Consider the following 27,926-nt stretch of genomic DNA (forward strand, 5'->3'; position numbering starts at 1 on the left):
TTTTGTTAAAATGTTTACTCTGCAAATCACATTAAATAGAATCATATAGGCAGCAGCAGTGTGGTTAAAGAGTGAGTCAGTGGTTTGTGCAAAATGGAAGAAGGTAGATTGTGAGTAGTGAGTGATCTGCAGTGTCCAAGAACATTCCAGAATGGGTCAGGCTGTCAAGTGAGCCAGGACACTCAGGTAGGAGCCCTCATTCCTTTCTTCCCCCAAACCTACATACATCTGGTTGACCTGTTCTGGGCGCTAGCATAGAACCCCATCTTCCTAGATCAGGACCCACACAGCAATTGGGCTTTCCATTCTGTGCCATCCGACCATGAAGCCATCCTTCCACAGAATCCAATTGCCCACAGTGGAAACTTCTTGGCACTGGAGATGGCAGAGACCAGTCCTGACCAGGGAAGGGAGTGTGGGTGTGGGGAAGGTGGCTTGGATTTGCCAGAAGTTTCCATGCTCAGTGTGGAAAAACGCTTGAATGTCTGCCAACTATCTAGTCATCAGAAACCATAGAGCAATCCTTCCTACTTCTTCGGTTCTTGGTAAAAGGAATCAATGATATCTTTGTATTTTTCCAGAACTATGAGCCGTTTCAGTTTCATGGTGGGACCTGAAAGAAACATTGGAAGAAAAGAGTGAGGTCCAAGCTTGGAGAACTCAACAAGGAAGCCAAACTGGGCGCAGTGGCTCACGCCTTTCATCCTAGCTACTCAGGTGGCTGAGATCTGAGGCTTTCTTGGTTCAAAGCCAGCCTGGGCACTAAAGTCCATGAGACGCTTAGCTCCGATGAACCACCAGAATACTGGAAGTGGCACTGTGGCTCAAGGGGTAAGGCCTTGAGCTGAAGAGTTCAGGGACAGTGCCCAGGCCCAAAGTTCAAGTCCCACGACTGAGAGAAAAAACACAGGCTCAGGGGTCAGCCTTGGGAATGCGGATGTCTGGGAGCTGTCCACAGTATAGAGGGTTGGGCAGTGGTCAGTAGGACAGAGGAAGTGATAGGGTATTAGGTCCTTTCAGCGAGTGTGTGTGTGTGTATGCTGGCACTGAGGCTTGAATTTGAGACATGTGTGTTTGTTTTGTTATTCCTGGGTCTTGAACTCGGGGCCTGGGCATTGCCCCTAAGCTCTTTTGCTCAACGCTGGCGCTCTACCACTTGAGCCACACTACCACTTCCAGTTTTCTGGTGGTTCACTGGAGATTAGTGTCTCACAGACTTTCCTGCCCTGGCTGGTTTTGAACTGGGATCCTCAGATCACAGCCTCCTGAGTAGCAAGGATGACAGGTGTGTCTGATTATTTCATCAAATATATATTTATGTTTTCGAATACATATATTTTGTAATCATATTTTATGTTTTATATTCAGATGTATATGTTTGGGGGAGGGGCAGCTTGTCTTTTTTTGACACTCCAGATCAAACCCAGGATATTGCACTTGCTAGTCAAGCACTTTGTCACTGAGCTACGTCCCAGCTCCTGGGCTCCTGTTCTTGCTTAGTTTTCTGGTTCAAGGCGGTGCTCTGCCTCCTGAGACACACATCTGCTTTGGGCTTTTTGAAGATTAATTGGAAGAGTCTCTCAGACGTGTCTACCCAGGCTGGCTTCAAAGTTGTTTTTCAGATTTCACCTTCCCGGGTAGGCTGTGATTACAGCCATGAGCCATGAGTGCCTGGACTTGGGGCTTGAACTCAGGGCCTGGGCACTGTGCCTAAGCTTCTTTTATTCAAGGCTAGCATTCTACCACTTGAGCCACAGCACCACTTCTGGCTTTTTCTGTGTATGTGGTACTGAGGAATCGAACCCAGGGCTTTATGCATGCTAGGTGAGCACTCTACCACTAAGCCACCTTCCCAGCCCATCTGGCCGTATTCTTGGCCCACAAGTGAACTGTGATTCATTCTGCCCTTGAACACACACACGCTTGTCCCTTATTGTCCTTACTCTTAATCATCCATGAACCAGCAAAAAGCCAGAAGTGGAGGTGTGGCTCAAGGGGTGGAATGCTAGCTTGGAGTCAAAAGAAGTGCTCAGGCCCTGAGTTCAAACCTAAAGACATGCAAAGAGAAAGACAGAGAAACTTACCTAACTCTCCACCCAAGATGGAGAAGTCCCGCTGGAGAATGGCCCATTTCTGGATGTGGTAGGGCCGGGCGGCTGCGTTGGCATTGACCCTGCCAATCCCTTCTTGAATGGCCTGGTACACGGCCGGGTCCCTCTGTCCCACGATCTCCGACACTGTGCTTGCTTTGCTGCCCACCCTCTGGCAGAACTCCACCGCTTTGTCAGTCAGGAGATCCGTGGGCTCCAGAGTGTCTGGGTCCACTGTGCACTGCAAAGCCAGAAAGCAGATGAGGCCCGAGCCTTGCCCTGCAGGATGCCAGCCTGGCTTCGGAACAGCGCGCTGTGGGATGGCAGTCACCACAGCAGACACAGATAGCTCACTCCTGTCATCCCAGCAACTCAGGAGGCTGAGATCTGAGGATCACGGTTCGAATCCCACCCAGGCAGGAAAGTCCGTGAGACTCTTATCTCCGATAAACCACCAGGAAACCAGAAGTAGAGCTGTGGCTCTAGTGGTAGAATACCAGCCTGGAGCCATAGAGCTAACCCACAGCACCCAGGCCCTGAGTTCAAGCCCCAGGTCCAGCATACGCAGACACACAAAGCAGACTAGCGCTCAGGTGTGCAGTGGACAGAGTTGGGGGGACGATGACAATTAGAAGCTCGTCATCAGTGACACTGTCACTTGTTGAACAGAAGCTATGCTCCTGATTGGCTAACACCTCCTCCCCCCCTTCCCCTGTCTGGGGTCTCAGTACCTGCTACACAGGGAAGACAGACAGACAGCTAGATCATCTAGAAAGTTCTAGAACTTTCTAGAATTTTTAAAAATGCTGCTCACAAGCTCATAGATGGGGTCAAGAAAAAAAAAAAAAGCAGAGGTGTGAATTGTGTGTGGCTTCTGCTCTGCTCCCCCCACCTCCAAACAGACTGGCTGCACCCCAGCTGCGCCCACCTTCAAGGTCAGCAGCATGGACAGGAACTTCCTCTGGTCCCCGATGAGCATGGCGTTGCTGATGATGGGAAGTTCTGTCTTCACGGCCTCCTCGATGGGCACTGGTGCCACGTTCTCCCCGCCCGCAGTGATGATTAACTCTAGGGGACAGACGCCAGCCCCCCGCCCCAGCACAGGGTTGAAGCCTGGGTGGGCCTCAGCTACCTGGCTCCCATGCAGTCTGGGCTGGGCTGGGCCCCCCAGAGGCCAGGAGATCCCCCAGGGCTCTGACTCTTCCCCCCCCCTGCCCCCCACAAGGCCTGCTCAGGGCTGGTGCTCCACCACTTGACTCAACTCCACTTTCAGCCTTTTGGGGTGGAAATGTGACCTAAGTGGTAGAGTGCTGGCCTAGCATGCATGAAACCCTAGGTTTGATTCTACAGTACCAGGTACACAGAAAAAGCTAGAAGTGGTGCTGTGGGAAGCCACCCAGTACTCAGGCCCTGAGTTTAAGTCTCAGGACTTGTAAAAATAAAAAATAAAATAAAAGCTGGGGGCGATAGCTCACGCCTGTCATCCTAGCTACTCAGGAGGCTGAGATCTGAGGATGGATCACAGTTCAAAGCCAGCCTGGGCACGAAAGTCTGTGAGACTCTTATCTCCAAATAGCCACCAGAAAAAAAAATAACAAAAAAACAAACAGAAGTGGTGCTGTGGTAAGAGTGCCAGCCTTGAGCTGAAAAGCTCAGGGACAATACCCAGGCCCAGAGTTCAAGCTCCACCACCTTTTGTTGAGCCATTAGAAGTAAGGGTGTGGAGCTTTGGCTCAAACTGGTAGAGTGCTAGCCTTGAGCACAAAAGCTCAGCTTGACTGCCTGAGCCTTGAGTTCAAGCCCCAGAACGGGTGTGCGCATGCGTGCCTACACACACACACACACACACACACACACACACACACACACACGCACACGCACGAACCTCAACAGAGACATCACAGGTTGGCCATGTTCTGGCATCAGCAAGCTCAAGGAAGGATGCCAATCAACGGACACCAACGTTCATTCAAGTCAAAAATCCCAGCCAGCTCGTGAAGATCGATACCATAATGTGAACAAATGCATATGCAAATAGAATGGGGCGGGGTCGAGGCCCTGGAATACACTACCATCCCTGACCAGTCAGATACTGGGCTGTTAGTGAGACAGGAATGTTGTCCAGTGGAACAGAACAGAAGTAGGCCTTTCACAGAAGTGATGTGAACTAATCTCCTCACATACATTAGGTAAAAAGCCACCTGGACCCTTGTTTAAATATTCTGGCTCTATTTTGAAAGGCCAAGTCGGCCCTCGGAGGAATTCAGATCCCTTCCTTGCTATCACAAGGCTGGCCGACAGGGGGCGCGCGGACCACGCCAGCCTCACCTGCTGCTCCTGAGCTAGAGTTCTCACGCCTGGCTCCACAGCCCCAGTGCAGGCTGGGCTCACCAGACCTGAGTTCCAAGCTGAGTCTGGTGGCTCAGAATTATCCAGAAGCACCCAGCTCCCCCCTGTGAAATGGGGAAGGGGAGTCTCTCACCTTGGCAAGCCCAAGTTAAGTCAGGCATCGTTCAGCAGAGAGACCCTAACTTCTCTTTCTGCACAGGGAGTTTCTTGGAGTCTTAAGGTCTTATTTTGAGATTTAGATCTATTGTGTTTTCCCCTCTCTGTCTTATGGGAAGCTTCTGGAAGAATCTTGTCTTAGCCGGGTGCTGGTGGCTCACACCTAGCTCATCCTAGCTACTCAGGAGGCTGAGATCTAAGGACCGTGGTTCAAAGCCAGCCAGGGCACTAAAGTCAGTGAGACTCTTCTCTCCAATGAACCACCAGCAAACCGGAAGTAGCACTGTGGCTCAAGTGGTAGAGCGCTAGGCTTTGAGTGAGAAAAGCTCAGGGATGGCTCTTAGAGCCCTGAGTTTGAGTCCCAGGACCAGCACAAAAACCAAAACGGATGCCAGGCCCAGAGAGGAAGCACCCCAAGCTGCTGCAGGCGCGAAGGGAGGGTGAAGAGTCCCTGGGTGCCCTGTGTAGCCTTGGGGACCCCCCTGTCCATCCCTAGGGTGCTTCACCTTTGATGCGCCCGGTGATGTAGAGGAAGCCGTCGTCATCCAAGCGGCCGGCGTCCCCCGTGTGCAGCCAGCCCTCGGCATCGATGGCCTCTCGCGTCTTGTCCTCCATGTTCAAGTACCCCATAAAGATCGTGCGCCCCCACAGGCAGATCTCACCCACACCCTCCGCATCCTGATTCACCAGCTTCACCCGGCAGCCTGGCACCAGCTTGCCCGAGCTAGGGATGGAGGGGTGGAGGGAAACCAAGATCAGGCCTGGGGGAGCGAGCCCCAGGGGTTCCCCCACGTCTTAGTCTCTCCCCCCACCCCCCACCGCCTTTGGTAGGTTAGGAGACCCGTTCACACCCCTGGCTGCCCTCTAGAAGGCTGGCCCTGCCCCTGTCCCCAGCCCACTGCCCACCAGCTCTTCTGATCTCACCTGTACAGGCGATAGTTGTAAGGGCTGGACATGAAATGGGGGCCTGCAGACTCCGTGAGGCCATAGCCGGCATACAAGGGGATGTTGAGGCCCAAGAAGAAATGTAGCGTCTCTGCGGTCATGGGCGCCGCCCCGTAGAAATTCTTCTGACACTTGGCAAAGCCCAGGGCCTGGCGGACCTTGGCTAACACCAGATAATCGGCCAGTCTGGTTGTGAAGGGTTTCAGGTCACTGGTGGAAGAGGGCAGAAACAAAATAAAACAGAACAAATCACACATGGGTGGCTCACGCCTGTCATCTCAGCCATTCAGGAGGCTGAGATGGGAGGACTACGATTTGAGGCCAGCCACAGCAGAATAATCCTGGAGACCCTTTATCTCCAATGAGCCAGCCAAAAGCTGTGGCTGAAGAGACAGGGTGCCAGCTTTGAGCAAAAACCAAACAAGCAAACAAACAAATGAGGCCCTGAGTTTAATCCCCATTGCATGCATGGGGGAATATTTTTTTTGTGTCAATACTGGTGCTTGAACTCAGGGCCTGGGCCTGGGACAGTGGTCCCTTAGCTTTTTTGCTCAAGGCTGGCGCTCTACCACTTGAGTCACCTCCATTTGAGGTAGTTCATTGGAGATGAATGTCTCAGGGACTTTTCTGTCTGGAACTGACTTCAAACCATGATTCCCAGTTCTCAGCCTCCTGAGTGGCTGGCCATGGATGATGCTATTTCTAAGTTGATACTAGGCCAGATTTACTATTTATTATTGCTGGTAACCAGCGCAGCATAGGAATTTAAATACTAGGGAGCCTGGAGCATGGTCTAGTGGTAGAGTGCTCTCCTAGCATGCACAAAGCCCTGGGTTTGATGCCTCAGTACCACATACATAGAAAAAGCCAGAAGTGGTGCTGTGGCTCAAGTGGTAGAGCTCTAGCCTTGAGAAAGCCCAAGGACAGTGCCCAGACCCTGAGTTCAAGCCCCAGTGGTGGTAGGCTGGGCTCTGGCACTCACACCTGTAATCGCAGCTACCCAGGGCGCTTAGATCTGAGGGCCATGGTTCAAAGACAATCCAGGCAGGAAAGTGTGAGACTTCCTCTACACGAATCATCAAAAAGCCAGAAGTGGAGATGTGGCTCAAGTGGTAGAGCACCAGCCTTGAGCACAGAAAACCTAGTGTCACTGCCCAAGCCTTGAGTTCAAACCTCAGGACAAGCATGTGCACGTATGCGCACACGCGTGCGTATACACACACACACACACACACACACACACACACACACACACACACACGAGATGTGGGATGCTGGGGCGGAGGGGACCCCATTCTCCAGCCAGGCCCCTGACCCCCTCCGTACCTGTGTGGGCAGGCCAGGTTCTGCTCCAGGGCCACCGACATGGCCCACAGAAGCATTTTGCGCCGGATGAAGCCGGATTGGGCTGCCGCCTCCTGGATGCGTTCCATGATTTTCTCCCACACGCGGGGCACCCCCATGTGGGAGGTGGGCTCCACTTCCCGCAGCGTGGTCACCAGGCTGCCCTGCTCATCCAGAGCCAGGCGACTGGGTCAGGAGACCCTCTCACCTGACACGGGGCTGCTGGCATGCCTGCACTGCCGCGTGGGGCCTCCCTCCCTCCTTCCCTCCCTCCCTCCCATCCTCCCCGTCCCTTCTTCCTTTTTTTTCCCAGTCCTGAGGCTTGAACTCAGGGCCTGGGCGCTGTCCCTGAGCTGTTGAGCTCAAGGCTAGTGCTCTACCACTTTGAGCCTCAGCGCCACTTGTGGTTTTCTAGTGGTTCACTGGAGATGAGAGTCTCACGAACTTTAGTGCCCGGGCTGGCTTTGAACCATGATCCTCAGATCTCAGCCTCCTGAGCAGCTGGGATGACAGGCGGGAGCCCCCCCCTCATCTGAATCACGCAGGCTGAGGGCACCTGGGGCCAGGGGGCGTGCTGACCTTGAGGGCATCGGGCTCTGCGAAGCACACCTGGGCACCCCACTGGATGCCGGTCCACAGGTCGTACATCTGGGCGGCGATGTGGCTGAGGGGCAGGTAGCTCACCACCACCTCCTGCTGGACCTCGGCGGGCTGGATGTCGCCAGCCTGGCTGCCGAACCGTGCCGTCCACGTGATCTGGGGGCGGGGTGGGGAGTCCCGGGGTCCACAGCCAGCCTGGCCACCCACAGTCCCCACCGAGGCTGCTGCTGTGGGGATTGTCAAGCTGGGCACCCTTCTAGGTGTGTGTGTGTGTGAACTTGGACTTGAACTCAGGGCCCGGAGCTCTCGCCGTTGACTTTCTGTCTTTCCCACTTTGAGCCCCAGCTCCCATTTTTTGGTGTTTTCTGGTGATTCCTTGGAGAGAAGAGTCTCACAGACTTTTCCGCCCAGGCTGGCTTTGAACCTCCATCCTCAGATCACAGCCTCTTGAGTAGCTGGGAGGACAGGCGTGAGCTCCCCCCCCCACCCCGGCCCCTCCTAGAGCATCTTTAAACATTCCAGAAACCCCTCGGGGACAGGCCTGGTCCCAGCTCCTTTCCCCCCCCTTGGCTGCTGGTCCAGCTCCCACCCCTCCCCCGCCCTGCCCCTCCCCCTCCCGTTTCCTACGCTGTCCTGACTGAGCATGACACCCTTTGGGTGTCCGGTGGTGCCAGACGTGTAGACCAGCGAGCAGCACTGGTTGGGCTGTTGGGCCTCAATGATGGCGTCCAGAGCCGCCTCCGTCACCTCCTGCCCCAGCTCCATCACCTCCTCCATCTGTAGTCAGGGGATGGGCACAAAGGCAGGGCTGAGCGGGCAGGGCCTCGCAGGGCCTCGCCCATGGCCCCAGCCCTGGGCACGTACCGTGTACACGTTGGCCACATGTTCGGGGGGAGGCTCGTTGTACACGACCACGGCCTTTAGGTGTGGCAGGTTCCTCCAGATCTGTGTGGAAAACAAATCAGGGTTCAACACCAGCACCCACTAAATGAGCTCCTGCAGTCACACACATAAACAAGCCCACTGGACCAGGGCCAGCATGCTGGGCAAAGGTCGCCGGTGCCCCCATGTCTGCCCTCTGGCCACGCAAGGCCAATGCCAGCCTTTGTCTATAGTTCCACAGCGTGGGAATTTGGTGGGTGGGAGAGAGGTCAGCCCTGGACAGCGGACACGGCCTGCTGTGACACGCAGCACTGGAGCGCCGGGGAGGGGGGCAGAGGACACAGGACAGAGAGAGAGAGAGCTGAAGAGCTCAGGGACAGCGCCCGGGCCCAGAGTTCAAGTCCCATGACTGACAAAAAAAAAGAGAGAAAGAGAAAGAGAGAGAGAGAGAGAGAGAGAGAGAGAGAGAGAGAGAGAGAGAGAGAGAGGATGTTTTTCTCTATGTGCATGTCTGTATGTGTGCAAATCGATGTGTACATGTATGTCTGTGTATATTTTTGTGTTGGTGTGTACATTGTACATGTGTACATGTGTTGGTGTGTATATGTGTATAGATGCATATGTGTAGATGTGTCTGTTTTGCTGATGTGCCTGTGTGTGTGTTTGTGTGTTTATGTGTCTGTGTGTGTGTATCTGTGTATACTCATGCATTTCCATGTGTATGCCCGTGTCTGTATGTGTCCCTGTCCGTGTGTGTGTGTGTGTGTGTGTGTGCGCACGCGTGTGCACGTGTGCGTTGCTCTGAAAGATGAAGCCAGCCCGCCACCCTCCCTCGAACCCTGGAACCTTCAGAATCTTTTCTAGCTGCTTCTGCGTGTCAACCACGACGATGTTGGCTCGGCAGTCGTGGGCGATGTACTGGCACGCCTCGGGAGAGCTGGTGGTATAGATGCCCGTGACGATGCCACTGCAGAGACAGGGAGGCTCAGGTCCCCCCCCACCCCCCACAGGCTCTCCCCCACGCCCCTCCCCCTGCCCCTCCCTCTGCCCCTCCCCCAGCCCCCTCTACTCAGAGCCCTGGGGCCTGAGCAGTAATCCTCAGCCTTCTAGAGACACTAGAGGAGAGCTGGAATGTCACTCTGTTTTTTTTTTTCTTTTGTCAGTCCTGGGTCTCGAACTCAGGGTCTGGGCGCTGTCCTGAGCTCTTTTGTGTCAGGGCTAGCACTCTACCACTTTGAACCACAGCTCCACTTCACAGTTTCCTGGTGGTTCATTGGAGATCAGAATCTTCCTGTCCTGGCTGGCTTTGAACTGCGATCCTCAGCTCTCAGCCTCCTGAGTAGCTAGGATGACAGGCGTGAGCCACCAGCGCCCAGCTCGTTCTACTTGTGTGTGCATAAGTAAGATTTGAACTCAAGGCTGGTGCTCTACCAGTTGAGCCACGCCTCCATACTTGGGGATTTCCAGATTCCTGGGCCATAAGAACCTCACAGATTTGTCTGTCCTGGGCTGGCTTTGAACCATGATCCTCGGCTCTCATCCTGTTGAGTAGCTGGGATGTCAGGCATGTGCACCAGTGCTCGGCTGGCTCTGTCCTCTCCACTCAGTTCCCCAGAGATCCCCGGCCACTCACCCCGCAAACACTGTGCCCACGGCCGAGAAGAACCACTCTGGGGAGTTGAAGCCAAGGATAGCCACGCTGTGTGCCCTCTCCAGGCCAAGCTGCAGGACACAGGGGTGGGGTGAGCCAGGCAGGGCAGGGCCCTCTCTCTCTCTCCCACCCCTCCAGGCAGATCTCAGGGGGACCCCACCAGCCAGAGGACCCCCACTCTGAAGGATCAGACACTGCAAACCCTCACCACTGTGTGTGTGCGCATGCCTGTGGTAGGACTTGAACTCAGGGCCTGGGGAGATGTGACTTTTTGGGGGGTCCCCTCACCTTTAGGAAGCCCTTGGCGGTTTTGCGGGAGAGCAGGTAGTACTGGGAGTAGGAGATGTGTTCCCACTTGTCCTGGCGCTTGAAGCCCAGGGCCACGATGTCCCCGTACTTCTCCAGGGCCTCGTGGAACATGCGGTGCACGGTGTACGGGGTCTGTGGGCAGATGGGGTCCACGCGCAGACGCACACGCCCGTCTGCCCGCGTGGTCCACAGCGCCTCCTCTGCAAGAGGATGAAAAGGGAAGACGAGAGATGGCTGGGGAGGAGTTATGGGCCCCTGAAGACATAGAAGCTTCCAGATCGTTCCTTGCTTTTGTTTTGGTGTCAGTCCTGGGGCTTGAACTCTGGATCTGGCTGCTGAGCTGTTCAGCTCAAGGCTACCACCCTACCTCTTGAGCCACAGCCCCACTTCCAGTTTTCTAGTGGTTCACTGGAGATAAGAGTCTCATGCACTTTTGTGCCCAGGCTGGCTTTGAACCTTGACCCTCAGATCTCAATCTCCCGAGTAGCTAGGATGACAGGCGTGAGCCACCGCGCCCAGCGGCTGGGCCGGTCTGAAGCTTACCCTCTGCTAGCCTCACCGCGTCATGATGGAAGCCAGAATCCGGGCCCCTGGATGTCCTCATCTCCCTGGGTCCTGGAGGCCTTCGTGAGCCCCTGGGCCAGCCGGAAGAGAAGGCCCGCGGGGTGGGCAGCCATTTTCCCTGTGTATGGAGGCTTGCGATGCTCACAGCCACCATCTACCCATTCTGTGCCCTGTGCCCTATGGGCAAGTCTCACAGAGGGCAAATTGGGGTGCTTCAGGTCATCCCCCCCACCCCAGTCAGCTTCCACTTCTCCTCTGGGAAGAGACCTTCAGGCTTCTTGCCCATACTCTGCCTGGGGCCCAGCTGGTGACCTTAAACAGCCATGACCTCCCGACTTTCTCACGTACCCTCAAGTTCTCCCACTGACTGAGCTTTTCACAGCCTCCCGGAGGGGAGCCAGAGCGTGCATGCGTGCATGCGTGCATGCGTGTGTGTGTGTTGGTTGGGCACTGAAGAGTCGCCATAAGTTTCTTAGGGGAGGCAATGGAAGCCTGAAATACCAAGATGGCAGAGATGCCGAATGTTCCAGGCACCGTTAAACCCAGCCCGGTGTCTGTCAGGGCTCTGATGAAAATCCTACTATGGTAGGGCTGGAAATAATCCATATAGTCGTGTTGTTTTTTAAGTCATGAAGAGAATACTTCCCTTTGGGAGGTACCAGACTGGAGGATCAAGACTGGAGGTCTGGCCCCAGGATTGAAAAAAGAAAAAAAAGGGGGGGGCGGTGAGGGGGGGAGTTTGGCCTAGTGGTAGAGTGCTTGCCTAGCATGCACGAAGATCCAGGGTTCGAATCCTGGGTATCACATACATAGAAAAAAAAGCCAGAAGTGGTGCTGTGGCTCAAGTGGTAGAGTACTATCCTTGAGAAAATGTAAGAACAGTGCTCAGGCCCTGAGTTCAAGGCCTGGACTGAAAAAAAAAAAAAAGAAGGCATGGGCTTGAAGAGCTAAAAAAGTGCCTCCATTCTGAAGCAGCAACTGTCTCGTTGTTTATGTAAACTGTGAGTGACCCAAAAGTGCACATAAATCAAAGAAACAGAATTGTGGTGCCATTAAGTCTCAGGAACTGACCTGTCTGTGTTAAAATTATCCAGAACGCGTGTAAATTCAGGGGATGGCATTTGTTTTCTAGAACCATACCATAAAACTACCCTCAGACAGCTAATGAGGATTGTACTGGTGTGGGAATCTCCCTCAGCACCCACTGCCTGAACCATCCCTAACCTCTACCTTATCTCACTCCAACTAATTGCTGAATTGCAGAATTGCTGAATTGCTGTGTTAATGTAATCTATAGCCTTTGTCTTTAAAAGCCCTGTAGAAAAGCTGTCCAGGGCTTCCTCCTAGGCTCCCACTGTACGGGAGTGTAGGACAGAGGCCCGGAGCTAGCCCGCCCGAATAAAGCCTTGCTTTTGCATTTCAGAATGTCTGACTCTCGGTGGTCTCTTGGTGGTCATCCTGAGACTTGGGCATAACAGGCTCATGCCTGTAATCCCAGCTACTCAGGAGGTTGAGATCTGAGGATGGAGGTTCAAAGCCAGCCTGGGCAGGAATTCCAATTCATCACAAACACAAAGCCAGAAGTGTTGGGGTGGCTCAAGTGGTACAGCACCAGCCTTGAGCAAAAACAGCCCAGGGACAGTGTCCAGGCCCTGAGTGTAAGCGCCAGGACTGGTACGCCCCCCAAAAAAGAAAAAGTCAACGGTAGCCTCCTTCCCACCCCATCTTGGCTCAATGGGTATTGTCTGTGCCATCGATCCCTAAAACCATGGGAAGAAAAGCCAAGATGGTACCAGGGAAATCTCCAAAACCAGACTGGGCCCCAGCAGGCGTGTGCCAGCAGAGAGATTTTCTCACCCCCTTTTCCCTCCCCCAGTCCCCCCTCTATTATCTCCCTCTCCCCCGTCTAACCAGAGCCTGAGCCTCCTTATCAATCCATCTATTGTGCAAGGTCAGCTCTGGGGGTGGAGGGGAAGGCCCTAGGTTTCTGGAATAAAAGCAAAGGCGAAGAATTTTCTGGAAGGAGAGAGGCAACCACACAGAACAGGGTGAGGGAGGGGGTTTGGGGAGTGGGGGGGGAGAGTCAGCCTCTCCTATCACCCATGGGAACTGTGGAAGCAAAATGGATTTAGATCCTGTGAAAGATACTGGAAGTCCCTCTGGGTGTCTTACCTACAATACCTCTTGCAACATTCCTCTAGTGCCTCCCCCAGGCCAGGCATTTTTGGGGATACAGAAGAGAACGAGGCACCACGGGCAGAGGTGTGGGGGGGGGGGATCAAATTGCTGAGCATAGACATGAGACCTTGGGGCCAACTTCTAATGCTGCCAAAAAAATTAAAAAGTCAGCTGAGCACTTTGGCCCCGAGACAGGAGATAAGGAAGATTGAGGACGTGGCGGCCTGGCCTGCTGGGTCAGAACAGAACACGCTGAGCCAGGCTGGGTAACTTTGATCTGCACCCTGTGTCGGCCAGGGTCAAGCCCCTGAGTGCCAGCCAGCAGAGCAGAACCACTCTGCATTCCCTGGGTCTCAGTTTCCCCATCTGGTCTGCCACGAGGATGAACAAGAAAACAGCACTGAATCAAGTTCAACCCACCATTGTTCTAGCCTGTGTGTGTGTGTGTGTGTGTGTGTGTGTGTAGGTCCTGGGGCTTGAACTCAGGGGCTTGGGCACTGTCCCTGAGCATTTTTTTGCTCAAGACTGGTGCTCTACCACTTAAGCCATGACTCCACTTCCAGCTTATTTTGGGCACTTAATTGGAGTCTCACGGACTTTCCTGCCCAGGCTGGCTTTGAACCGTGATCCTCAGATCTCAGCCTCCTGAGTAGCTGGGATGACAGGCGTGAGCCACTGCGCCTAACTGGGTCAGCTTTCTGAAACTTACTCCCCAGATGTTACCCGACTGGGCCTGGTGTCCTGAGACGGGCCATACCCGCCCTGGTGCTATGGAGCTGAGCCATCCAGCTGGCCAGTAGAGGCTGGGCCTGGAGGCCAGCGATGTACTGAGGGAACACTCTGATCCCTGTGGGAAGTTCCCTCCCAGGGGTGTGAGGGGAAGGGGGTACCTGAACTCATTTCCTTCAATCCCTGAGAAGTGTTTCCTGTCCACCCTAGCCCTACCCCATAGAGGCTAAAGGGTAGAGGCCGAAAGACACCAAGTACTTTATTTTACCCTCCCTGGGGTCGTTCCTGGCCTTGCCCCACCCCACCCCAGACAAGGTGGTGACAGAAAGAACATCTGGGCTCTTGGGGTCTCTTGAGGAGGTCAGTTAGGACAGGAGCCTGAGACTCCAGGAGTCTATCTCTAAAGAAGCAGCAACAAGCCAGACGTGGAGCTGTGGCTCACGTGGTAGAATGCCAGCCTTGAGTGGAAAAGCTCAGTGCACGGTGAAGGCCTGAGCCCTAACCCAGATGCCAGGCAAAACCCCAGGAAGGGGCGTGGCAACCCATCCAAGCCCAGCCGTGGACATTGCATTGTGGCCCAACCCCAAAAAGCACCCCCAACCCCGCTGCCAGACCCAGTGGCTTTTTCATTAACCTCTGCCTCCTTGCTCAGACACCACAGGAGTCCAACCCCAAATCCACCCCTCACATAACCTCCAATCCCACGGGAAGGCTGGGTCCCTCCCTGCTCTATCTCAATACACAGCACTCACCTGTGGAAGATCGAGTCTAGCCTGTTTCCTTCCTTTCTCCTCTGTTTTCCTAACGCGTGGTGCCAAACCCGGGAGAGGAAAAGTGCAGGCAGTCATGGGGGCCCCTCTGTGGAGGGACCACCCATCTCCTAGCTCTCTCTCATCCAGCCTTTGGCTCTTCTCCCTCTCTCTCTCTCTCTGAGGCCTCTCTCCACTGGGAGAGCCCCGCTGGACTTGCCATTTCCTGGACTACCTGTCTCCAGGCAGGAGATCCTTCGCCATTGACTCCATCCACCACCCAGAAGCCTCAGGACAATGTCTGTAACAGAGGTGCCCCAACACGGACCAGGGGTCCTTCCCTTCCCACCTGTGGGGTCCCCAGAGACTTGACTCTCCCATGCTTTGCTGACCCCCCCCACCCTTTAATTAGGACTTTGGGGACACTCTCTTCAGATGAGTGGGATCTGTCTATTTACCTTCCCAAAGCCTCGGGGACACAGCTCACCACAGTCCGATCAATTTTTCCAGAATAGGTTCTCAATTGCTGTCCCCCCCCACCCAATTATATATCCAGATGTGACCCCAGCACAAACTCGAGCACGAGTTTGGTTCTTTTGACCTTAACTGACTTAAAATGTGATGATGAGGGCTGGGAGTTTGGCCTAGTGGTTAAAGTGCTTGCCTAGCATGCATGAAGACCAGGGTTCGATTCCTCGGTACCACATACATAGAAAAAAGCTGGAAGTGGTGCTGAGGCTCAAGTGGTAGAGCTCTAGTCTTGAGAAAGTCCAAGGACAGTGCTCAGGCCCTGAGCTCAAGCCCAGGACTGGCAAAAAAAAAAAAAAAAAAGAAAAAAAAAGAAAAAAATTGCCCCTAAGTTTAGAACTACATGGTCAATGCTAGAAAAACAGGCAACATACACGAAAGAGAGAAAGAAAGAAAGAAAGAAAGAAAGAAAGAAAGAAAGAAAGAAAGAAAGAAAGACACACAAAAGCTGGGCGCAGTGCAATTGCTTGAGCAAAGTTCACACTGAAATTCAACTTCAGTCAAGGTTCTTCAAATGAACACCTTTTAGCTCACATACCATTTTTTTTCCCTGTTTAATGTCTGCTTCCCATTGTGTAAACCACCTTGGATACAGAGCTGATCATGGTCTCTACTTGAATTTGTATCCTAAAGTGTTTAATTAAAAATGAACTAGATTATTTAACTAATGGCTGTCTTAAAACTCTCACGTCTACCGAGTTTAATCCGTACAGACTTTATCCTCTACACCATTTCATCAGAACCACTGAGGGATAAATAACTCTTCCAAGCACTTAGTGGTCAGTTTATTTTTTGCCAGTCCTGGGGCTTGAACTCAAGGCCTGAGCACTGTCCTTGGGCTTTCTCAAGACTAGAGTTCTACCACTTGAGCCACAGTACCACTTCTGGCTTTTCTATGTATGTGGCACCAAGGAATCGAACGCAGGGCTTCATGCATGCTAGGAAAACACTCTGCCACCAGGCCACGCTCCCGGGCCTCTCCCCCTCCTTCTTGAGCCCTATTTTCTCAAGCTTTTCATAAGTTTCTTGCTAACAGGATAGCAGCCCTCATTCGGGACCCCCCCCCCCCAGCAGCTCATCAAGGCCGTTGTATTATTGCAGGGAACTGGAGGCTTCACTTACACACCCTTGCCCCGACCGTTTCAGACCTGACCCCTTCAGGATGTCAAATGGTGGGAATGTGGTTTGCTGTCAGACACCATTCTGCTCCCATGGCCACTGACCACTCTCTCCTAGGGGCCCCTCCTCTCGGGAAAATTGCACCCCAGCCTTATCTGAAAACTCTGGCCCATCAGCATCAGGATGATACCCCTACCATAAAACCCCAAATGGGACAGCTTACACCACAGATCCCAAACCTGACAGCTCAGACAAATAAATCCCCATCAGGAAAGGACAGAAGAATTTCAAAGAAGAGCCTGAACTCTTGCCTGTTTGTCTTTATGCATCTCACACAACCTCTGATACCATGGGAAGACGGTAACCGTCATGATTCTGGGAACCAGCCAGAGATTCTGGGCATGCTAGGGGCTCTGTCCTGGTTTCTGGGTCTCCAGGCAGCCCAGTTTCATCCAGAACCCCCCCCCCCACACACACACATCCCACATGACTGTCTCCGTGGGAGCTGTGCCAGTGTGGGAGCCAATGCAGGCTGCTGGGTCCCCCTCTCCACTCTGGGAAGGGTCTGGGGTCCCCTGCATGCTTTCCTTCCTTCTTTCAGCTTTTCCAGAAAGAGCATAAGAGGCCACAGGAAAGATGCCCACCCCCCCCCCCGACTTTGAATCTGTACCCCTTGACCTGAGCTGTCTCTTGCAAACTCCATGGTGCTAAGAAAGACCAGATTCACAGATAAGCATCACAGGCGATGGGGGGTGGGGGGGACGGGGGAAGGGGGGGTCCTGGGCCTTGGACTCGGGGCCTGAGCACTGTCTCTTAGCGTTTTTTTCTCTCAAGGCTGGTGCTCTACCTCCTGAGTCACAGCTCCACTTCTGACTTTTTGGTGATCAGTGGAGCTAAAAGTCTCAAGGACTTTCCTCTCTGGGGTTGGCTTTGAACAATCATGCTCACATCTCAACCTCCTGAATAGCTGGGATTGGAGATGAGAGACCCAGGACCCAGCTGGCTCTTCCTTCCTTCCTTCCTCCCTCCCTCCCTCCCTCCCTCCCTCCCTTCCTTCTTCTCTCTCTGTTTCTAAACATCCTTGTTTCTACACCTTGGCTCCAGGGCCATTTAAAACAAACACAAGCTGTATTATTATTCCTATCATCCTGATAGCCATTCCCAGTCAGCTGGCTCATTTATCTCAGCAGAAGGTCATTAAAAGGGACAAGGGACATTCTGGCCCTCCAAGACAAACCCAGCCAGCCCGCCCCCCCCCCCTTCCATCTGCTCCACATCCCCAGATTAACACACACGTGGCCTGGCCTGTCTGAGCTCCTCCTGCCTCCAGCAACATGACGCCAGCCCTCCCACCTCCAGCCTTCCGAGAGGGGACTTGTCCTGCTGAGGGTGGCTGTGGAGGCCACCAGTGGGGAGCTTTTGGGGGGGATCCCTGAGTATGTGAACACAGGGGAGCAGCACCCCAGCCCCACCCCTTTCCACCCCTACCCTTGCTCACCTGAATAATCCAACCAGCCATCCTTAGCTTTCTCCAAGGCAGAGAGCGGGGGGCTGTGGCTTGGGGGTTCCTTGGAGACCGTCTGCCCCTCTGTCAGGTTGCTGATGGAGAATGGAGAGAACCTGGATTTGAACTTGTTGCATAGCCTCTATTCCGGTCCCTGGACTCCATGGGTCACTCATGGGGCGAGCCCAAGGCAGAGGGAGGGGAGACCCTGCGGTCCTTCAAGAGTTAATCCCCCTCCCTCAGGCCCTCCCTCCCAGCTCCACGTGGGTTCCAGGCCCTGGTGAAGCAGTCCCATTGTGCTGGGTTTTGACTTGCTGTGCGAGCTGGGGCAGGTTTCTGTCTCTCTCTGAGCCTCAGTGTCCCCACCTGGTGGAGGTGCTGCCTGGGGTCTGGCTGGCAAAATTTTGGCTTTGGTTGGTTGGGTCAGAGTCTCCCAGCCCAATCCTCAGTCCTCACATCCGCTAGCCTCATCTTAGAAACCCAGGAGTAAAGCAGGCATGGTGGCTCCCACCCAGCCACTCAGAAGGCTGAGATCAGAGGATCACGGTTCAAAGCCAAGCAGGCCTGGAAAGTCTATGAAGCGCTAATCTCCAATGAACCACCAAAAAGCTGGTAGTGGAGGTGTGGCTCAAGTGGCAGAGCATTAGCCTTGAGCAGAAAAAGGCCCTCAGCTCAAGCTGGTGCTCTACCACTTGAGCCACAGATCCACTTCTGGCTTTTTGCTGGTTCCTTACACATTAAAAAAAAAATATATATATATATATAGAGAGAGAGAGAGAGTCTCATGGGCAGAAAACTGCACAGGCTAACTTTGAATCTTGCTCCTCAGATCTCTGCTTTCTGAGCAGCTGGGTGTCAGGTGCGCGTGCGCCATGGCTGGCTTTTGTTTTGATCCAGGATATCTGTCCCCTCCCACCTCAAGCAAATTACCTGCATTGCACACTCAGCCTTACTCCTTGATGACACTGCGGATGCAAACTAAGTTTTCGAATACACCCGGGCCCACCTGGCAGCCGGCTGCCTTCAAATCTGAGACAAATTTTAAAGCAAAAGACATCAGGATTCAGGAAGGGAGGTAGGTGGTGGGAGGGGCCGAGGGGAGGGAGGAGGACTAAAGGAATGTGATGGGGAAGCAGATAGATCCCCACCTACCAACTGGACCAGTCTTGGTTACCATGGCAAGTGGAAGGGGGTGGGGCCCAGAGGAGGCAAAGCCAACATCTTCTTGGCTTGGATTCCTGGGGGCCAGTGGGGGGGGGTGGTGAAGATCCCAGACACTACCCTGCTGGGGAGAAATTGTTCTCCCACAGGGGGAAGAAAGAATGTTCTAGAACCACAGAGCCCCTGAGATCTCAGGCCATGGCAAGATGAATGGAGGGTGAGATACGCCTACTAGCACGCTCTGGTTTCTACAATGGCTGTTAATTTGTGTTCCCGATCACCACCACCACCCCCCCAAAAAAAGAAGATGGGGGCCCCCAACATAGATCATAGATGGCCAAGATTCAAAGGCCTTTAAAAGCAACCAGCCTATGAAAACCACCCCTAAAATTACAAACTGGCAAGAGTGTCACCCCTCTGATCTTCACTGCCTCTCTGCGTCAAAGCAGCTGCGACCGAGAGTTATTAACTCAACACCTGCCGGCCTGTGCTCCTAAAATAGTGCACAGCCAGGAAAAGAAGCTCACACCTGTTTATAAGCAGAAGGATACAGCTGCCTCCTCTCCCCGCCCTCCAGGATTTGCCAGACACTACTTGAAAAGTTCAGAACCCCTGAAAAGACCTTGATTCTGTACTTTGCTTAAAGTGTTTGGGGTAGCTGGTTAAGAGGAAATTGAAATCTAATGTCCAGACAAGTTCAGTTTAAACCACTGTCTCTCTGTCTGTCTGTCTGTCTGTCTGTCTCTCTGCTGGTCCTAGGATTTGAATTCAAGATCCTCATTCTCTTGGTTGGCTTTTTCTGTTCAAAGCTGGTGCTATACCACTGGAGCCAGAGCTCCACTTCTGGCTTTTCTTTTTTGGTGCTTCATTAGAGGTGAGAGGACTTTTCTGCCTTGGGTTGCCCTTGAACCTTGATCCTCAGATCTCAGCCTCGTGCGTAGCTGGGATGACAGGCGTGAGCCCGTGGTGTGGCCTGCTGGAATCCAGACTCTGAGGCATGCGTCCATCGGCAGCATAGCCTACGGTGTCGTGTTCCACGCTGGCATCCATGCAGGATTCCGATGCCGGGAAGCTTCCCCTGGTCTTGTTTGCCACACATTCGGGCTAGCATGGTCTCTTGCCTCGATGCCCTGGTGCTGGCTGTTTGTTAATTTTTGCTAATCCTTTTCTAGAACATGAGTTCACAGGGAAACATCACATCTGCCAGTATCGGGTGCTCCCAGCAAGTTCTCTCTGTTTCACGCTTGGCTGGGCTTATTTATTGATTTTGGTAGCACACCACGCTTGTTAAACTTGGCAAAGTTCAGATATGGCAACTGTCAACACAGGACTGGTTCAAGCTTCCAAAATGGTTCCTTGCAGGGGCCAGATGTAGTATTACAATCCTCTGTGTCACAAGTTCTGGGACTTGCAGGTGTGCGAGTTGGAGGCCAGTCTGGATTGCACAGGGAAAACAGCTTCACAACAATAAAACGTGTGTCAGGAAGGGAGGCGTAGTGCCCGGATGAAGCCTTTGCTGAGTATGCCAGCTGCCTTCCTCAAGAAAAGCTACTGGGTCACTTTTTTCCCCCCTGCTTCTCTGCTCTTCTTTTCCACCCCATCTGGAAAGGACACAGGCTGTGACCCGGCTGGTATTAATATCGTCTGCATCCTCACCGTCCATCCGAGGTGATTAAATATTTGTACTCATGTCCTTCCAGAAAATTATATGTCTGCTGGAAGGCAGGCTCTAAGAGGTGACAGGTGCCCGGAAGGAGGAAGTCACCTGAATCAATAGCAGGATAAGTATGGCTCAGGGCAAATGGCTTGTGTGGTCAAACGCTCACCTAGCTGGCATGAGGCCCTGGGTTCGATTCCCAGCACCACAGAAAGAGTGCAAGATAATAATGAAAGGCCAGAGGAGGCCAGCTTTGGAATTCCAAGAGTCTCTTGGAGTTTTCTGTTCTGGGCTGCCTCTGAGCTGCCGTCCTTCGGATCTCAGCCTCCAGAAAGACATGGCGCCCGGCTCTCCCCTCTTTAACCTGTGCCAGGCTCCTTGTCACAGAAACCAAGCCACAAGCACACTAGACTCCTTCAACACCTGCCCAGCAGGTGCAAGGAGCAAGAAAGACCAGGCATGTCCCGGCAACTGCCACAGGAGGGTGAGAAGTGGGGTGGGGGTGTGGGAGGCCTGCGCCCCACCTTTCCCTGAGCCACCTCCCATCTTCCCTCACTTTTCCCCCCTGGCTGGCGGCCTCCTGTGTCTCCTGCAATGCCACCTTCACATCCTGGAATCCCCTAAGAGTTCCCCACCCCTCCCCTACCCCTGTCCTGTCCACTCAGGTTTGGAGGCCACAGAAGGTTCCAGAAGTCCCAGGAAAGTGGGGATCCTTCAGCCCTCCGGGGGGCTAGGCTGCCCCTGTATACAGCAGGCACTCAATGGGTGCACCCAGCCACGTGGAGTCTGGCTGAGGTCTCCCTGGCTCCATTCACTGGCTGGGTGACTGTGCTTAAACCACCACACTGTCTCTGAGTCCTGCTTGGCTGCCTCCATTCCAGCCTGAGGGAGGAGGTGCTATGCTAAGTACCCCCTGGGGGAAGACCGAGTGGGGCTGGGTGTCGGGAGGAAGGGCAGCCTTGTTCTTACACAGTCCTGAGGATGGCACTGGCCGACCTGAGTAGCACCTCCGGCATGGTTCCGGGGGGTGGGGGGGGTCACCTACGAGCTCCCCCGGGGAGAAGAACAAGAACCTCAAAGGGCGGATCACTGTCCGGGGAGCTGTGTCCCAGGGGACCCCCGGCAGCCCAGCAGAGGCCTGGTTCCACCAGAGCACCCTGCAACAGAGACAAGGCGTCAAGTCACGGTGGGCTCCCGTCCAGCTAAGTACATCCCTGCCAAGTCCCCGGGGGCAGCTGTCCAGAGGCTCTGGACTTCATGGCTAATCAGAGCCCCAAGATGGCCTTACAGGGCCTCCAACTCCTACCCCCATTCTTCCCCCTCTTTTTGCTTAGCTTCCAGACTACTGTAATTCATTAATGGTGTAAGTCCCTCCCTCTACCCCCCCAAATCCTCAGGACAATAGCATTCTGGACCCTACCCCAGCCCAGCAACTAAATCTCCAAGACTCAATTTCCCCTCTCCTACTACCACTATTATTATTATTATTATTATTATTATTTTCAGTGCCAATTCAGGGCTTAGGTGCTGTCCCTGAACTTTCGTGCTCCAGGCTAAGTGCTCTATATTTGAACCACCGCAGTCACTGTCAGCTTTGGGGAGTCGTTTAATGGAGATAAAAGTCGTGTCAAAACTCTCCCACCCCAGGCTGGCTTTGAACTGCAATCCTCAGATCTCAAGCTCTTGAGCAGCTGGGATTACAGGCGTGTGCCACTGGCACCTGGCTCCAATTTGTATTTATTTAGTTGTTGTTTGCTGGACAGACTCTCCTCAAAGATCAGGCAGGGAGCCACCTTTCTCCTAACCCTGTACCCCACTACAGAGCCCAGACTGGACACTGAGAGGGTTGGGGTGCCCAATTCAGGGGACCCCAGAGGGGACACTCACCACTGTCCTGGCTGTTGGAGCTGTCAAGTGCAGGCCTTCGCATCCCTGCCGCCTGTCTGCTCTGGGCTAGAGCAGAAAAACTGGAGCAGGCCAGGCGGGGATAATGAGGCACCAGGCTTGAATGCAGACCCGCCCCGGCCCGCCTCGGGGCATCCTGTAAGGTGTGGCTTCAAATACCTCTCACCCAGCTGGCACAGATCCAGGCTGCCCACCTGGGCGTTTCTTACATAAGATGGGTGGGACGTGAACCCTAGACCTGTTGGAGCCGGTAGGAGACACAGCTGACATTGGCCTAGTGATATTTCCCTGGGAACAGCCTTGAACCCCTGGGGGACAGAGATGGATGCATGGCTGCTTTGTTTTCCAGTGTTTTCCAGGACTTGTCTGGCCAAGCAAACTCGGAACTGCGATCCTCCAGATTTCAGCTTTACCAGATGCCCAATATATATATTTTTTAACATTCGTCCTATAAAGTAGATTTTACTTGATAGTCCCGGTTTTCTAGAAAGGTCCATAGTGGCTGGGACATCAGGAGCAGAGCTGCCATTTTCTTATGTTTATTTGTTTTGCAATCCTGGGGTTTGAATCTAGGCTTGCCTCCCGCGCCAGCACTCTACTTCTTGAGCCACACCCAGGGGCCTTTTTGCTTTGAATTATTTTCCTGATCAGATCTCAAGTTGTTTTTAGCCTTAGACCTACCCATCTGGGCCTCCAAACCTAATTGGCAAACCGTGTATCTATTGGCTTTCCAAACTAGCTGGGATTGTAGGCAAGCATGGGCACCTCCCTCTTATCTGTTGAGATGGGGATTTGTTGACTTGTCGCCTAGGCTGGCCTCAAGAGTCAGTGTCTGTGAATGTGGCACGTGTATGTGTGTGCCAATCCTGGGGATTAAACTCAGGGACTTCAACTCAAGGACTTGAGCTCTGGCTTGGCGTTTCTGTGCAAAGCTAGTGCTACACTTCTGCTTCTGGCTTTTTTTTTGGTCAGTTGTGGGATTTGAACTCTGGGCCTGGGCACTGTTCCTAAGCTCTTCAGCTCAAGGCTACTGCCCTATTTCTTGAGCCACAATACCGCTTCTGGTTTTCTGGTGGTTAACCTGAGCTGGTTTAGATCCTCAGATCTCAGCCTCCTGAGTAGCTCGGATTACAGGTGTGAGCTACTGAGCCCAGCTTGCTTCAGGCTTTTTAACTAGTTTATTGAAGATAAATCTTATGGATTTTCCTGCTCAAGGCTGGCCTCTGTGATCCTCAGATCTCAGCCTCTTGAGTAGCTAGGATGACAGGCGTGAGCCACCCTTGGCTTTTATGCATTCATTGTCTCCCTTTCAAAGGCTGGGGGGAAAAATGTGCAGAAATCTCACACACATTAAATCCTAATTAAGCCAGTGTGTGTGTGTGTGTGTGTGTGTGTGTGTGTGTGGCTGCTGCCAGGGCAGAGGCTCGAACTCAGGGCCTTGTGCTTGCTAGACTGGCGTTAAATCAGGCAAGCTTCAACCTTAACTCTGTGTCTGGCTTTAATTTTTTCAGCTAGGGATTACAGGAGTGTGTCACCAACCTCGGCTCTAATTAAGCAATTTTCTTTTTTTTGAATGGTGATGACAGACACAGGTGACCTGTGGGCCTGGGAATCCAGTTCCCACGCGAGCCCAGACAGCCAGGAATCACTGCCCCCTGTCTTCCACGGCTTCATTCCAGGTGCCACAAGTGGGATTCTGGACACCGCTCTTCTCCCATGGGGTCTCACTTATCCCCATCTACCCAGGGTGTGGCATGGCGCCCAGGCCCCAGCTCTGAGGGAGTGAGGCCAGGCCCCTCGTCAGGCACTGGGGCCGCTGATTGAGGCATTGGTTCTTAGCCAGGCAGAAGCCCAAAGTGCAAAAAGACAGAACTGGAGCAAGAGACAGGCATTGCAGAACACTGCCAGCAGGGGCGGCAGAGCAGGTCCAGAATCTTCATTCCCGCTGAGACCCTGAGAGGGTAAGTGCTTATAATCCAGTCCCTGCAGGGTACTACTGTTCAACCTGCTTTGTAGTCACTGCCTCTGGTTTCCCAGAATCTACTAGGTTGCCAGCGCCATTTGACAAATGGAGCCCAGAGAAAAAGAGAGATAAAGTAAATTGCTACACACAGTTATTGGGGGTTCAGGGAGGCCTCCAGGGGTTAAATCTGGAGAACGACATTTCGGATAGAGTGGGTGGGTAGGCCGGTTTGTATTTCAGTGCCAGGGTACTCTTACCAGTGAATTACACCCAGCCCTGAGATGATTGCAGACGCCCCACCCCCAAGGACCAATCCTGGAGCTTGAACTTAGGGACTTGAGCTCTGGCTTGGCTTTTCTGCTCAAGGCTGGTACCCAACCACTGGACGCCACACTTCCAGTCTGACTTTTTGGCTGATGAATCGAAGACGAAGTTTAGTGGATTTGTCTGCCTGGCCTGGCTTTGAGCTATAGTCCTCAAATCTCAGCCTCCTGAGTAGCTAGGATTACCACCGACTATTCCCCCTCTCTCCTGAAACCACACAAAAAGGAGGTATTTTGGACAGAATAAAACAGTGTCGAAAGATTGTAGCCCAGGCCTTCAAAAATAAATGATGTGAAGCTGAGCGCTGGTGGCTCACATCTGTCATCCCAGCTACCCAGGAAGCTGAGATTTGAGGATCTCGGTTCAAACCCAGGTCTGGCAGAAAAGTTCAAGAGACTCTTATCTCCTGTGTGACTTAAGTGGTAGAGTGCTAGCCTTGAGCTAAAAAGCTCAGGGGTAGTGCCCAGGCCCTGAGTTCAAGCTCCAGAACTAATACACACACACACACACATCATTGTGAAAAAAGGGCTGGAGGCATGGTTCAAGTGGAAAAGCACCAGCCTAGCAAATATAAGACCCTGGGGTTCCATCCCTTGACTCAGCAGTGTGGTTGCTAAGTAACCATGGAAACCTTGCTTTCAGTGTCTCAATGAGAAGTATCTGTGTTCATCCGCTGGGGAGGGCTCTCCTGCCCCATCGTGGAATATTACATCGCCATGAAAAGAATGCAATACTGCTTTATCACCCAACACCGACTCTGAAAACATGCTCAGGGATCTGTGATCACCAAGCTGAGTGCTAAGTGAGCACGTGCTAAGTGATTGCCTGCTAAACTGGAAATGATCAGAGTCATGATATAAAATACAAAGTCCTGGAGAGACAAGACAAGTGGACTTAGTGGTCTCTGAGACTGACAGTAGGGAAGAAGCAGACTAAGCCAGGTACCCCACCCTAAGCCTCTGATGTCCCTCAGATACTTTCTGGGCTTCCCCTCTGCCTTCTCCTCCTCCTTCCAGGGTCTCGGCCATTCTTCATAGGGCCCAAAGATTGAGCCAGGCTGGTGGCCTCATGGGAACACAAGGTACCAGGGACCCGGGGGGGGAGTGGGGGTCTTCCAGATGATTCTGTCACCTGGCTCCCGCCTCACCTGTTGTGAGGCCAGCTGAGGGCATCCCTCAACTCTACCCAACACTCTCCTCTCTTCTCCCACCTCAGCTGCAAACCCCTCCCCCCCCCCCGCACAGGAAGAGGGGGAAACTTTTGGGGGGAGATGAGGGCATGGAAAGATCTAAAGGATTGCAGTTCTAAGCCAGCCTGCGCAGAAAAGTCTAAGAGACTTCATTTCTAAAACATCACCACCACATATAATAGTTGACTGATGTAACCCCTCTTATATCACTTTGATAATAATAATAATAACTTTTTAAAAATCACCAGCGAAAAGCAGGGCCAGAGGCCTGGTTTAAGTGGTAGAGCACCAGCTGAGCAGGATACCAGGCCCCAAGTTCAAGCTCCCATGCCATTCAACCCCATTCCTCCCACTTCATTGGCCCCCAGCAAGGGGAGAGAACTGGCGAGGTGAGGACCTGTTTGGGGGTGACCCCAAAGCAGCTTGTGGGAGTGGCTGGCTTGTCCCCTGTTATCAAAGCTCATAGACAATGGGGGAGGGGGCTCAGAGCAGACCCAGAGATCAGGTCAGCTCCCTTAAAGGGCTGGTGTTCCTGGAGACCTTGGGGTGAGGGGTCTTTGCTTCTAGGGGCCAGGCATGCACCCTGGCTCAGTGGGGGCCCGGCTGCCATCTCCCCTCCCCCACATTCTTTTCTCAAGGAACCCGTGAGAACCCAGCCACACTTTCCAGCACACACAATAGGAGTGGTTCCCACGCATGCAGGGCTGTCCCTGGGCCTCCCTCTGTCCCTGCTGCTCAAGGGGCGGGGTGGGGGGAGGGGCTGCAGGTGGGGGGCTCTAGGTCCCCTCTCCTACCATAGGTGGGGGCCTAGCCAGCATGGACCCCCCCAGCCCCACCCTCTGTTGCTGGCCAGACAATCTCAGCAGAAGAGTGTGTGTGTGTGGGTGTGGGTGCGCGCGCGCGCGTGCGTGTGTGCGTGTGTGCGCGCTCAAGTGCATACGGGCACACCAGTTGTGGGACTTGAATCCAGAGCCTGAACCCTGTCTCTGAGCTCTTCAGCTCAAGGCTAGTGCTCTGCCACTCGAGCCACAACACCGCTTCCAGATTTCTTGGCGGTGCATGGAGATAAGAATCTCATGGACTTTCCTGCCCCTGGCTGGCTTTGAACTGTGATCCTCAGATCTCAGTCTCCTGAGTAGCTGGGGTGACAGGGGTGAGGCACCAGCGCCCAGCTGGGAGCAAGTCCACTTTGTCCTCATGTACAGAGCAGGAACGCTGCATCGCTGAGAAGGCGAGAGACTCACCAAGTTCACACAGCAAGCTGGGGTGCAAAGCTCCACTTCCCTTTGAACTTGTCACCATGGACACACATTCCCCCCCCCAAAAGAAGACAGAGGAACAACTGCACAGACCGGAACCCCCTTTCTGCCATGGAAACATGTTTTCTCACACTCCTGGCCATGCGTTTTTATTTGAGTCTGGAACAGACTAAGTGGCACCCCCAGAATGACATGTCCCTGTCTAGTACAAATTGCATTTTTCAGAGGTCTGCTAGATCCTTCCTTTGGTTTCCCAGTTAGAGAAGGAGTAGGGGGGAGGGGAGAGAGAGAGAAACACCAGGGTTGAATCCAAGACCTTGGCCCCAGGCCAGGTACTCTGAGACCCCAGGGCCCACTTACCTGCACCCCAGATTGTCGGGGTACGGGGGGCCCTCTCTGCTGTCTGGCATCTTCGGGTCCCTGGGAAGTGAGTCTCCAGCTCGAGATCAGTGCAGTCCAGCCTGGAAGCGTCCCTCACAGGAGCAGGAGGGAGGACAGGGAGGAGAGGCCGGCCTTGAGCCAGAGATGGAGGCGGGCCTGGGGAGGGGTGGGAGGGGGGGCAGGAGGAGGGGGAGACACTGCACCCCAAGTGACCCACACAGGCCCATTTCCTCCCTGTTTTTAGAAGTTCCTTGGTAATGAAGTTACCCAGGACGAAAAAATCTTTCCTTTTCCTTGCTCCGGTTTTTTTGTTTCCCTAGAAATGAGAAGAATTTTAATGAAGGTTTCTCTTTTTTCATGCAAATCTGTCCTCAATTCTTCCCAGGAGTC

At 53.5% G+C, this 27,926-nt stretch overlaps 1 protein-coding gene across 1 annotated transcript; it reads right to left on the reverse strand.

Moving 5' to 3' along the window:
• Acsbg1 (acyl-CoA synthetase bubblegum family member 1) lies at positions 1 to 27,678 on the reverse strand. Its single transcript, XM_090321493.1, has 15 exons — positions 27,516 to 27,678; positions 18,628 to 18,726; positions 17,692 to 17,792; positions 10,306 to 10,526; positions 10,000 to 10,088; positions 9,213 to 9,333; positions 8,349 to 8,429; positions 8,112 to 8,261; positions 7,464 to 7,640; positions 6,867 to 7,048; positions 5,520 to 5,750; positions 5,102 to 5,319; positions 3,019 to 3,158; positions 2,085 to 2,331; positions 1 to 613 (listed from the first exon to the last, which is right to left on the reverse strand). The coding sequence occupies exons 1-15, from the start codon at positions 27,563 to 27,565 to the stop codon at positions 528 to 530; spliced, it is 2,193 nt and encodes a 730-aa protein (XP_090177619.1). The 5' UTR covers positions 27,566 to 27,678; the 3' UTR covers positions 1 to 527.
• Between the last annotated feature and the right edge of the window lie 248 nt (positions 27,679 to 27,926).

This window comes from Megascapheus bottae, chromosome 30 (assembly GCF_031878675.1).
Source record: "Megascapheus bottae isolate mThoBot1 chromosome 30, mThoBot2.hap1, whole genome shotgun sequence".
In the NCBI taxonomy this organism is placed as follows: domain Eukaryota; kingdom Metazoa; phylum Chordata; class Mammalia; order Rodentia; family Geomyidae; genus Megascapheus; species Megascapheus bottae.

Coding starts and splice junctions, on each gene's coding strand:
- Acsbg1 (XM_090321493.1), bottom strand. CDS start 27,565: ATGCCAGACAGCAGAGAGGGCCCCCCGTACCCCGACAATCTGGGGTGC. Junction 18,727..27,515: donor CCCGACAATCTGGGGTGCAG/GTAAGTGGGCCC, acceptor AATTTGTCTCAG/ATTTGAAGGCAGCCGGCTGC. Junction 8,262..8,348: donor ATGTGGCCAACGTGTACACG/GTACGTGCCCAG, acceptor CCCTGACTACAG/ATGGAGGAGGTGATGGAGCT.